The sequence below is a fragment of the Xiphophorus hellerii genome, chromosome 23, assembly GCF_003331165.1.
Source record: "Xiphophorus hellerii strain 12219 chromosome 23, Xiphophorus_hellerii-4.1, whole genome shotgun sequence".
NCBI lineage: Eukaryota > Metazoa > Chordata > Actinopteri > Cyprinodontiformes > Poeciliidae > Xiphophorus > Xiphophorus hellerii.
Window position 1 is genome coordinate 19,646,839 of NC_045694.1, and position 13,474 is coordinate 19,660,312.

Below are 13,474 nucleotides of genomic sequence, written 5' to 3' on the forward strand. Positions count from 1 at the left end.
AGCAGCTGCAGACACAGCACAGCTTCATAGACGAGCCCTCTGCCTCAGCGCTTTGCAGCATAACAGTGACCTTTACTGATGAATCAACCATTTAACTGAAAAATAAGGCAGCATCCAGCCGCTGAGCTGTGTCCAGTCACATCTGGGACATGTTTTTTTTCACTGTCGAGGGCCGAGCATCTTAAAGCAGAACTAGTTGAAAAGTAGAGCGAGAAAAAAAACAGAAGAAAAGAAGCTCACCTCTACAAACTGTCTGGGACAAATCCCAACTTTCTCCCCCAACTTTGCCTCGATCCAGTGTTCGTCCACTCGCCTGATGGCGGTCAGGATGTCTCCCTGCAAAGATCGGAAGTAAGTGAGAGACACATAGAGAGCAGCAGGAAAACATCAGGTGGTTGATAACAAGATGGAGCTCATCCCAGAGACTGAGCACTCTGCCCAGAAACTCTCAGAGTCCTGTGTTTCTGCTGCCGTATGTGACATCAGCTCGCTTTGTGTCTGCAGACCTGGTGCTTTCTGTGGCCAACCACTTAAAAAAAAGGAAAAAGCCATTTGACCACCTCCATTAAAGAGAAAGGCCAGCTCAAGTGTGCTTTAGTGGAGAGCGCACAAGAAACCGAGGCCCTTATATAACAGCCTCAGAGATGCTTCAGGGTAAGTAACGACCAGTGCAGCAGAGGTCGGTGCCCTCAGCTCCATAAGTCTCAGTTTTGCCTATGTGAAAAACAGGCGAGCGAACAAAACGCAGTGACCATTACATAATGGTGCCACCGTGAACTTACTGTGCAGTACATTCATGATCGCACGTTGTTAGAGAGACTAACATGCTGAGGTCGTGAGTCAGCTATTTTCAAAACTGCTGACTCTTTATAAGTTTTCTAGAAAATCGTCATTATTACTAACCTTGAGTAAAAAATTAAAGAGGCGCGAATGAATTAGTTGCTGATGTGGAGAGGACAATTTTCACCCTGATAGGCGCTGACAGCTGACCGCCCGGTTAGAAGCTCAAAGATCCGATCTGTATTTGACCAGCGGATACTCCACATCTGGCTATTTTTAGAATCAGCAATGTGTTCAAGTAAAGTCAAATGAGAAGAAGTTTTAAAAAAAACGTGTTTTCCAGGTCACATGGTTCATTCAACAACTCCCAGCAGACAACAGGTAACTTTTTAGTTAAACTCAGTAAACACAGACTGTTGTCATAGTGATGCTGTAATGCTGTTCAGTGCTTTTCTTATATTCTTTAAAGTTCAGTTTGATAAAAAAAAAGATCTATATTACAGTATCATGAGATTTACACAAAAATGTAAAACATGGCACGACTACTTTTATTCATCATTGAAATAACTATCCCTACTGCTGCTGATGACTGTGACGGTTACGTATGATATCCATCATGTTTACTGTCATTTTGAATTGGGTGGAGGGATTTATGCTACAATATACAGTAGATCTAACACTCACTAAATTTATTTAGAGTAGTTTCTAAAATTTTTTTGCAGTTCAAGAAGATGTCAGGAGAATATTTAGATAGGCTATCTGTCCTAATTCGTTTTTCAAGTAAGTTTTCTAGGGTTAGGATTAAGTTATATGTTGAAGATCGCTCAATTGCAATTTGCAGCAAGAGGTGGGGGAGGGGCTACATTGGTCCAACCACCCAAAGAAAACACCAGCATTTTCTTTGGCAAAAGATCTTTAACCCTGGTAAATCTTAGCCACTTTGAAACTGTGACTTTTTAAAAACTTGGGATACCTGGATACAGGTAACCACCCAATGCAGCAAACTGACAAAACTTTAATTTAGCCGGTATCAACATGGACATTTGAGGTGGATAGTTTCCCAAGAACTACAGTTGTTTTAAAAATATTGATAAAAGAAATGTGACTAAAATGCATATTGTTACAAATGATAATTAAATAGAGAGTGATTCTGATCAGAGCTTCACAACCGACATGTAGCACTGTAATTGTAAACTCCTGCATTGAATTATTTTATGCTGGCTTAACATATATTTTTCTTCTCTCCTCTTTTTCTCTAATTGTGAAGATCTACTTAAAAGTAACAAAAACAAAAGCCAATCAATAATAATAATAAAGAAATGGCATCCAAATATAGATAACATCTACCAAAAAAACAAGAAAAATCAACTTCTAATAAGCTTCCTTCACAGCTCATGGCCTATTTTCATTCATCATTAGGAAAAGGATTTATTCAAGTTTCAACTCAATTAAACTTGTCTCAACACCAAGCAGCTGTGATTTACTTTAAGCATCAACCTTTCAGTCCAAGTATCTAAAAAAAGACGCTTTAATACGGGATGAAGATTAATTTAAAGTCCGAACAAAGCACAAAACCTCTAAGGAAGGTGAAAACCTCCATTTCACCGCAAAGGGATTTGAAAGGTTCAGCAGGTTTTAGAGGGATCCTACCAGACCTGCTAAACAGGTCTGCAGAACAAAAATACAGGACTAATGAAAAAACTGATATTTTCCTGCAATGAATGGGAGTGCTTGAAAATACAGGCTACAAAATATCTTACTTCACTATGAGAGCAAGGGTGTCAAAAGGGGAAAAAAGTGCTTAATCATAACTGTAAGATAAGCAAGAAATTAATAAAAATAAGGGACTGGAAAAATAACAAACTCTTAAAATTGTCCAAAGTTTTTTTTTTTTTTTTTTTAGTGAAGTCTAAGTTAGCCTAGCATCAACTTACATGACCACTGAAGCTCAGAGAACGGATGTTAAGATTTTCCTAAATGTGAACTGAAAATAAACTCCTCAAAAACTGTAAAAAGACAAATATAAAAGACTTTAAAATCTACTATTTGTGCAGTCTTTTACATTTGAGAGTGAGTATATACACTGCCTGGCCAAAAAAAAAGTTGCCACCAAAAAATGGTCACACTCTAATATTTTGTTGGACCGCCTTTAGCTTTGATTACAGCCAGCATTCGCTGTGGCATTGTTTCAATAAGCTTCTGCAGTGTCACAAGATTTATTTCCATCCAGTGTTGCATTAATCTTTCACCAAGATCTTGTATTGATGATGGGAGAGTCTGACCACTGCGCAAAGCCTTCTCCAGCACATCCCAAGGATTCTCAATGGGGTTAAGGTCTGGACTCTGTGGTGGCCAATCCATGTGTGAAAAAGATGTCTCATGCTCCCTGAACCACTCTTTCACAACGTGAGCCCGATGAATCCTGGCATTGTCATCTTGGAATATGCCCGTTCCATTTGGGAAGACAAAATCCATTGATGGAATAACCTGGTCATTCAGTATATTCAGGTAGTCAGCTGACCTCATTCTTTGGGCACACAATGTTGCTGAACCTAGACCTGACCAACTGCAGCAACCCCAGATCATAGCACTGCCCCCACAGGCTTGTACAGTAGGCACTAGGCATGATGGGTGCATCACTTCACCTGCCTCTCTTCTTACCCTGATGCGCCCATCACTCTGGAACAGGGTAAATCTGGACTCATCAGACCACATGACCCTCTTCCATTCCTCCAGAGTCCAATCTTTATGCTCCCTAGCAAACTGAAGCCTTTTTTTCTGGTTAGCCTTACTGATTAGAGGTTTTCTTACGGCTACACAGCTCTTCAATCCCAACCCCTTGAGTTCTCTTCACATTGTGCGTGTGGAAATGCTTTTGCGTTCACAATTAAACATACTCCTGAGTTCTGCTGTTGTTTTTCTTCGATTTGATTTGACCAAACGTTTAAGTAATCGCCGATCACGGTCATCCAGGATTTTTTTCCGACCACATTTCTTCCTGGAAGACGATGGTTCCCCACCATCCTTCCAGTTTTTAATGATGCGTTGGACAGTTCTTAACCCAATTCTAGTAGTTTCTGCAATCTCCTTAGATGTTTTCTCTGCTTGATGCATGCCAATGATTTGACCCTTCTTAAACAGACTAACGTCTTTTCCACGACCACAGGATGTGTCTTTTGCCATGGTTGTTTAAGAAATGACGAGTTACTCATTGCATCAGCTGGGGTTAAATAACTTGTTGCCAGCTGAAAGATAATCGCCTATGCAGTACTTATCCAACAGGAGGCTTGTACCTATTTGCTTAGTTAAATCCAGATGGCGACTTTTTTTTTGGCCAGGCAGTGTATTTCCCCTATTTGGTGATGCTGCACATTGGGTGACAAAAGTGTTTTGAATGCTGGTGGCAGGCTGGTCGAATGAAAACAGGAAAACTCCACTCTACGCACACTGACAACCGAAGGCGATGAACATGAGCTTCCCCTGCTGTATTTGTGTTGCGTTGAGTGGCAGACCTTAAGGAAGCTGAGATAATATTTGCTGTTTTCCACATCCATCTCTTCTGGGTTGAAGTCACAGAGCGCCCTGCAGAGAGGCTGCGGCAGGGCCTGCTGCAGGGGCTGCAGCTGAGGCGTCTGGCTGCCCGCCTGCAGCACGCTGAGAGAAGCTCTGCTGCTGTCGCTGCTGTTTTCATAGTACCGCTTGTCCTCTGCTTTGTGGCTGGGAGGGACACTGCTAGCAGGTGTGAAGACCAGCTCCCCCGATACGTCAGCCCGATGGTTGCTTGCTGACGATCTGAAGGCCGCCTGAGCAGTAGGAGAGAGTCAGACATCAGCGGATTCCTGTGACAACATTGCTTTTAAAGACCACGCACACTGAGTTTGTCTGTAAGAAAAGTGTTGTGTCTTTTTAGGAGCTTGTTCATAAATGACATGAAACCACAAAATAAATTAGCTATGTTTTGATGATTCTGTTATGATCAAAGATTGCTGAATTGTGTTTCCCTTACGCAAACTTAAAGCCGTTTTTAAAATTCTATAAACCTGTAATTCATTTATTAAAATGCTTGTTTAAAATTAAATGACAAAATAACCATGCATTTTACCAAATATATTATGAGATATGAAGAGCTTTAATGAAGTACATAGCTGTCTTAGAAAAACAGGTCAGGAAAAAGTTAATTAAGAAAAAAATTGCGAGGGAGAGGGAAATAGCTCAGTTATGCTAGGTTGACTATGACAACCTTAACATGTAGATGTGGTGTGGAATTCTGTGTGTTCGGTTCAGTTAAAAATAAAAAAAATTGATTTAAACACCAACTCTGACAGATCATCAGCAGAGCAAATGTTTAAATTAGCTAATCAATCACCATTGTGTTAGCATAGCTAATAGTAGCGGTAGCTAATCAACCACAGTAATCACTCATTGCAAAATAAACATCCAGCCTAAAAACATAAAACTGACTGAATGTTCTGTTCTTTGTGTGGGAATGATGTTATTATTATTTTTAATATTATAAGAAACAATAATAATAATATATCATAATAACATTGTTATTATATTATATTACTACTACTGCCATTATTAATAGTAATCATTATAATTATTACAAATATTAATAAGTATTATTAAATCAACAATAATAATTAATATTTCTATATTAATAATATGTAAATATGTAATATATATATATATATATATATATATATATATATATATATATATATATATATACTGTATATATATATATATATATATATATATATATATATATATATATATATATATATATAGAGAGAGAGAGAGAGAGAGAGAGAGCACATATACTGTATATATATATATAGATATATATCTATATATATATAGAAACGTCCCCAGTTGGGGACGTTTGCTTCCCAGTCGGGGAAGGATTGAACAGAAAAGCGTCAAAAAGATCGTACCCAGAAAAAGTGCTCTCGTCCTGACAGCTACTGATGTCTGAATCGCTACCAGGAAGTAGATTGTTAAAAATTTTCTTCATACCTGTGGTGACCAAATATCCAAGGCCAAAACCCAGGGGAAAAAACACGCCGACCAACATCTCTGCCATACTGAAAATGCTTGCGAGACACAGTGTTGAGGTTCGAAGAGCTGTTTGGACATGAACTGATGTTTTGAAACACAAGCATTCATAACCTCATGAATAGAAGAGCTATGACCTCTTCTATGCATGTCATAGAAGAGGTCATAGGGTCAATGAACTACAATCCTTCACTGTAGTTCTGGGGGAATGTCTTGCTTCTGCTCGTTGCTATGGAAATGAGTTCTGCATGACCCAAACTATTGACCCTTTGCAACGAGTCACTTACTCATTTCGAGGCACCATGACGGACGTTGGAAGTGAGGAACAGGAGTATTGAACTGAGCGACTAAAATTATTTTCCAAAGTTGTTTGGAGTCAGAGTGTTTTTTTTTTTATTTAAAAAAAATATATATTAATTTTTTTTTTTTTTTAGAAGCAGGACTGCAAGCGTCTCTTCTGTGGTGAGCATTTTACTGGCAGGACAGAATTATTCCTGTAAGAAAGATGGTTTATAGTTTTTATAGTTGATGCACTGAACAGGGAACGCCAAAAATCAGACCGCTGGCTACAATGAGCCAGCGGTCTGTATTATAAGTGAATTATAAGCCTGGTGGCCCGCCAAGCTTATAATACACTGTGGGAAACCTTGCTGTATGTGTATACATATACATATACATATATATATATAAAGCTATGTAATTTTATTAAAAAATATGTTTGTATCGTGACAATATAATAAGAGACCGAAAATCTGTGAAAAAAAAAAGAATGGAGTTTCTCTGCCTTCTCTCTATGTACCTGCTGTCATCTGCACAAAGAACAACCAATCAGAGCCAGGAGGAAAGTCTTAGTGCTGTCAAGCATCCCTATGTTCACGCTGCTCAGACTCTCACCTTTTCTTTCTGCTACGCTACAGCTGGTTCACCACAAAGGAGTCTATCATAACTTCTCAGACTAGTTAGCAGGCCACCGATGATAACGAATAAGCAGTTTTTCTGTAACAGTGAGTTTTTTCTCCGCCTTTAGCACACTGAGCAGCACGCACATGAGGATGATTAACAGCGTTAAGACCGTTTTGATGAGGAGCAGTGCATTTATTAAGACGGATAAAGTAGCACTGAAAGGTCATGGAGGAGCTCAACCTTTTCACAGATTATCTGTCTCATATTATACTGTCCCGACAGGGACACTTTTAACAGATATGTAAAAAACATATTTTTGTAAAAAATTACATACTGCAGCTTTAAAGTCAAATATCCAGCAAGTTTAGAAATCAGTTAGTTTTTGAAATGCACTAAAAGCTACCAGTTACTGTTTATGTTATTTTTGTTTCTTTATTTAATCATGAATGTCAAGATAATAAAGATTAGTGTGTATGATTACTACTCAACCCCTTTTAGCCCGAGACTGCTATTAAAAATAAGTCACCTACTTAGTGAATAGTTTACCAGAGTGCAAGTCTTTAAGTATAAGTCCAGTGAAGGTCCCAGAGTGTGTTACAAAAACAAATCTTTTCACAATGTCTTAATGTTCTGCAGGTTAGACTCAGAAAAAATTATGTTCACAGATGTTCTCTATCCAATGTGTCTGAGCTTGAGCTAGTCTCTAAATATTTGCAGCTTTGACAAATTCTCAAATGCTCGCTACTCTTTTACACTTTTTATATACAAAAAACTTCAAATTTCCAGTTATAAAATATCAATAAAACACAAAGGAGTCTCTAGCTTTAACAAAGCGAAATGTGAAAAAAGCGTAGTATGTATGAATACTTTTGCACTGCACTGTAGTACTTATTTTATCCCAGAATGAAAGATTGAAGTTAAACAACTTCATGTAAAATGATACCTTCATGTCTAAACTGTAAAATGACCCGAGGTTCAATAACCTGAACTGAGCAGTGCCTTTTGAACTCTGCTTGAACTCATGATGGGGATTTTAAGTAAACCCTCAATTCCTAGGCAGAGCAAATGGGAGAAAGTAAGTCTTTTTTTCCCTTTAAGACAATACTTTTTCACAATAAGGTGGATGTCAAGCAAAAATGCATCTCAATTACCAATCTGCTTAGTATGTTCACAGGATGCCAGGTATAAATAATGTGGAAATTTCAAATGAGTTTCAAATAGATTAATAATTCTAAAATGTTTAATAATTTATTCTTTTTTAAAAGCATAAAAAAACAGAAAGTGTTGATTGTGAGAAAGTGCTCCGGCAGGAGTGAAATTTGAAACTTCATGACTGAATCACAGTTTATCTGATCCAGTCTTGCTGTTTCAATGCATTCCTTTTAGAGTTTTTCAATAACTTATGAGCACTTTGAGCCTGTGCACTGCACTGGCTTTCTCAGTGGAGACTTGTGTTTGAGAACAGGACTCAAGGGACATGCAGGGGTTTGTGTTCGGCTCTTTGTCATGAGGGAAGTGAACCCTCAGCTCTGAGTTTACATGCACCTGAGGAACAGCAGCATCCACACACAGGTCTGAGCGGACCGCCTTGCTCCAGGCCAAACGGAGCAGGGAATGCCATTTTAATGAGTTGGATTATGCTCTAGTGTGACTATTACAGAATTAATTCAACCGTTTCAGGCTGTAATGTGCATAAAAGACAAAAGACACCATAAAAATACCGTCACTGGAACCAAGTCACTGGGCAAGTAGCAACAACCGCCAGGAGATTTTTTTTGCTGTGTGCACTGAAACCTGTGTGCACTGAAACAGCATCATTGTTTCAAAATGCATCATTGTACTGCGAGAAATATTACCAATTAAACTGCAGCACTGCATTATCATGAAAAATGTGACAGGTTTTTCCCATGCTATCAGGCCAAACTCAACTTTTATGTTCTATTAAATGTCTTTTTACTGAAACTATCGAGAGCTCCGCAACCAAATGTGGATCTTTTGTGCCAAAGTAATTAGTTGGTCCTAATACCTTTGGAAGAAAAAATGTATTAAAACTGAGTGGTAATTTTAAGAGTAAAGGTAATAAAATATGTGACTTTAACAGCTTTCTTTAATCCGTTAAAGTAAAAACAAAAGACGTTAACGTCACATATTTAACGCAATATTACATTGTTCGAATTCTGTTCTTACAAACTACATGACTTGTTTCTCAGTTTTTCAAAAAACAAAAAATAAAATTTCCATTGACAAATATATGTTTTGCTCTGTGTCCTTAAAATAAGGATTACATTTTGGTTTTACAATAACACCAACTTATTTTACATTGTTTTATATAGTAGGAGGAATAGCACAAAGTTGTTGAGCCATGTTTTGCTTTCTTATTGTAGGCTATATGTCCGTATTTCGTTAGTTTTACCATTTTTCAAAGACATTTAATAAATAAATCTTACTTTAAACGTCCAATTCCTGTTTCAATACTGTTTTAAATTTGTCAGTATATTTACAAAACTTTGTAGTTACTAAGGTGGTACTTGTAATTAAAATGTTTGAGAACCTTTGCTCCGGACGGATCATTCCAGACATGATTTTGAAGATGATGAACGAAGGTAATGTAGTTTTTACTCACAGTAGAAAACAACCACAACTGGCACAGCCACTAATGTGTGTATGCTACCACTAAGCCACACCTAAAAATTTGCACAATGTTGTTCAAGTTTCTGCAGTTGTAAACATTATGATCCACATACTTTCTGTAACACCTCATCTTTTAATGACATAATTGTTAAAAATAAAATAAAAACCCCAAAAGAAATGTAGAGCATATTCACTGGGGTCATGCACTGACCTCACTGTGTCCTTGCCACTCTCTGCGTTGACCCTCCTGCTGCTGATCCTCAAACCTGCCCTTATCCACTGGCAATGCATAAAGGACCCTGTTTGGGCTTTTTCCAGGTCCCGACAGGCCCTGAAGCCCCTCCAGGAGCCGGACCAGCAGCAGGTTTTCCGGAAGCTCCTCCACTGTCCTGACAGGGACAGGAGCTCCACACTCCGGGCAGAACAGCTGGGACTGGGCCACCCCATGCCTCTGCAGACAGGACAAGCAGAAGGTGTGCTGGCAGGGCAGCACCTTGGCAGAAGCATCCAGCCGCTCAAAACACAAAGGGCATTCCAGGAGGGATATCAGAGCCAGGTCCTCTGGTTCAAATGAGAACACGGATCCAGGTCCATTTGAAACACTGTAATCCACCATGCTGGAGAAACAGAAGTGACAGGAGACACAATAAACTACTTCAAATATTTCCATTACATAACATTAAGTTTTGAAGTTTAAATATATCACATGGTTGAGTTTAACAAGGCGGTTTCACTACATTAGGAGTTTACATCGTGTCAACACTGCGTGTGCACAGGTGTCCTATCGCCTCACCAGGCTGCACAGGTGAGACAACAACAGGAAATATACGAAAATATCCGTATTCCTCCAAACCAAAATGAAAAACAAACAACAACAAAAACAACCTTTAACTCCTACTTACACGCTCATCTACGGCCTGTCACGGTGATTTCCCCCCTGAACTCCGCTTTTAAAAAAGGCGTAAGTTTTTCCGCGGCGGTCGACATGTGTGAACCCGGACGAGGAGGCGGCGACGGCGGTAGAGCGGCTCTCTGCCCCGGGGAGGGAAGGAGGAGCACCCCGGCGTCACATAAACACCGACAGCTCACCTCCTGTCTACAGTTTGGTTATACGTGTCAACACGAAACCCACCTGTGGAGCTTCTGGCCGAAACGAGCCGGCGAAGAGAGAAATGTCTCTACAGGCAGGCTCATTCTTCAGGAACTGTGTCGGATTTCAGTCATGACGAGCTCAGTTAACCCTTGCACTGTAAAAAGAAATTGTACAGGGTTTAAAATATTAGCCATTTAAACGGTCTAAACTCGAACCACGAAAACTGAATGAAAACTCTAGATTATAAATTTTATTTCTCAAGCATGAACTCAAAGACTTTGAACCAGCTTACTAGAGGAAGGTATACCTGTACCTTTAAATTTAATTGAGGAACCTTCTGGAGATGAAATGCTTCTAGGATCATTTTTGTTGGCCCATGCTTTTTTACTTTTGTTTGAGTGACATTTTTTTAAAGGAAACTACTCTCACTTTTTCAGCTACTCTATTATTATGTTGACTGATGTGAGCCAAACATGCACACACCCTCACCCACATATTATGCTAAAATTATATTGGCTGTTTGAACAAAGTCTACCTGGTTGCATTTTTATTTCCTATCTGCTGAGTCTGCAGTGGCATTTGAAGGTCAAGGTCGTGGACAACATGCAGTAAATTGTTCCTGGAAGAGCATCCAAGACCAAAAACATGATGATTTATCTTTGGTGATGAACTCTAAGTATTTAAGATTGGAAAGCATCCTTATCATCACCCTAATCTTTGGCTCCTTCCACAAATTCTCAATCAGATTGAAGTCAAAACCCTACCGTTTCTATTCAAAATAAACATGTTGGAAAAATAAAACAACCTTAATCTGGACATCAGGCATACGAATTATATAAAGCATAATTAGTTTACTATGTTCAAAACTTACATATGTTACCTAAAGCAGCCATTAATTTGGACAGCTTTATGCTTCAAATGATAAGCAGCTTTGTGCGCCTTGCGCAACAATTGTTTGTTTTATTGTTTGTTTCTTCCTTGCAAAATGTTATTTATTTTTACTCATCTTTATAAATTTATTATAATTTATACTAGTACTACATCTACTACAGAAAATAATTATTATTATTGTTATAATGTAATGATGTTACAATAAATCAGACACTCAGCATTAGATCAGCTTTTACATAAAACACTTTTCCTCTTGGTCATTTTTTTTTGATGACTGCTCTTGTGCAACACCTGGACACATACTGGCAAAACAAAGGTCAGAGGTCAGAGGCTGCGGTCGCCCTGCACATTGGAAAATTAAAATTTGCGGGGCATTCAAGTGCCGTTCCCATTCAGGAAAAATGATACTTAAATGTGTTCATGTTAAGAAACTGCACTGTTTGAAAACAGTAACGTTCAGCAATGGTTACATTGTAAAAACATTCTCCATTTCCTTTGGTAAGAGATACTATCGGAATATTTTTATATATTTACTGAAAACATTGGTTTTGTCAACGTTATTCTCAGTTGTCCTGAGTTGTGTCTAGAGTGATTGCTGCATTTATATTTTGTGGTGTTTAGTAAAGGTTAAGAAGAGTCACAAGACTTGAAGCTGTAAAGGTGTCTGTGGTGAGGCAAGAATTTCAATTTGTACCTCAGTTTTGCCCACACTGATCAAATAAACTGTTTCTTACCATAATTAACCAATTTAATTGGTATAACATTCTATTTGGCTAGATTTTGAATAATATTACCAAGTAGATATGATGTAAAGCTTAATGGCTGTAAATTAGCAATGACTTGCAAAAACAATGCTGGCAACTCCTAAGATGATGTTATTGGTTTAATTTATGAAACAAATTAGTTACATTCTTACTATCATGGTCTTATATTGGCTCAGACTGTAGGCATTCATCAAAGTATTATTTTATGAATAAATTGGAAATGAAAACAACTGAAAAATCTGTTTTTAAGAAAGTATGCAGTCAAAATTTCTCAATGAAGAATATGTTTCCACAACATAAGCTTACATCAGTCATTACTAAACACACTTAATTGATAAAGTGTACTTTTATAATTATTATTGATTGTTGATTGTTTTTGTGTGGTTTGGACTTTGAGTTTATGTATCTATACAGTTTCACAGTTACAGTGACTAATGCACACAATAAGTCAGTCCTCAGATTCTGTTCTCAGACAATGACATGCAAACCTTCTCTCTGACAACAGAAGCTAAAATGGTGCTCACTGGCAACCACTGCTTCAAGTTCAGCTTGGTAGCAAGTTTGCTACCAATGACTTAAACATTAATGTTGTTGCTACGGTAGCTGCAGCATGAAATGCTACTGAAATAGTAACAAAATGTTGAAATCAAATCAATCAAGGCGGCATGGGAACTGTTTTCCTAACAACCACTGTTTCTTAGCAAAGAATCGTAGCTGTCAGGAAGTTTGAGTTCAAAGTTTTAGGAATCGAGGAGGGCAAAGCTTTTAATGCATGCTTTTTCTGTTTTCTAGCATGGATTTTGTTGTTGCAGCATAATCTTAGTAAGTTGTGGGTGTTACTGTTTTATTATTTGATGAATAAATGAACTATTCCTGTCAAGACTGAGCAGCAGAGGGGAGGATCCCTACCCTCCTCAGGGGAGGCTAACTACCAGGTTGGGAGCAGCGGGAGGCCAGTACCACAGGAGAGCTGGAGGCTCTGAAAGAGTCAGAAGGAAGAAGCAAGTGAAAGCAGAGCATGTAGCAGCAGCAGAAGAAAGGCAGCAGTAGTGATGCCAATCTTGGCTGAGAGAAATGAAAGATCTCAGGGAGCAAGCAGAGTCCAGATTCAGAAATGGCCGCCGTGTATTTTCCACCCTCCCTTGGACCAAGCGGACCTGGACTCCTTGAATGCTAAGAATGTTTAACCTAAATCATGTTTTAAATTTTTTTTATAACTTTTTGTGGGTTTTAGTTTCTTTCTTTCTTACAGTGATAAATCTTTTAATTTATCACTTTTAATTTAATACAGCACCTTTTCACCCCATTCTTAAAAGAACTGGGTCACACCATTGCTAAGCTAAAGGTGGATATA

The 13,474-nt window shown here is 38.3% G+C and overlaps 1 protein-coding gene across 2 annotated transcripts in view; it reads right to left on the bottom strand.

The window, feature by feature from the left end:
* sh3rf2 (SH3 domain containing ring finger 2) overlaps positions 1 to 10,581 on the bottom strand; it is a 28,618-nt gene extending 18,037 nt beyond the window's left edge. Inside the window, exons 1-4 of one of the 2 annotated variants that reach the window (XM_032555200.1) lie at positions 10,505 to 10,581; positions 9,584 to 9,989; positions 4,293 to 4,583; positions 241 to 336 (exon numbers count right to left, since the gene is read on the bottom strand). In XM_032555200.1, coding sequence (XP_032411091.1) covers positions 241 to 336; positions 4,293 to 4,583; positions 9,584 to 9,989; positions 10,505 to 10,566 — 855 coding nt within the window. In that variant the 5' untranslated portion in view covers positions 10,567 to 10,581. Of the gene's footprint in view, positions 1 to 240; positions 337 to 4,292; positions 4,584 to 9,583; positions 9,990 to 10,274 lie in introns of both variants that reach the window. The other variant, XM_032555199.1, reaches the window with a different exon arrangement.
* Between the last annotated feature and the right edge of the window lie 2,893 nt (positions 10,582 to 13,474).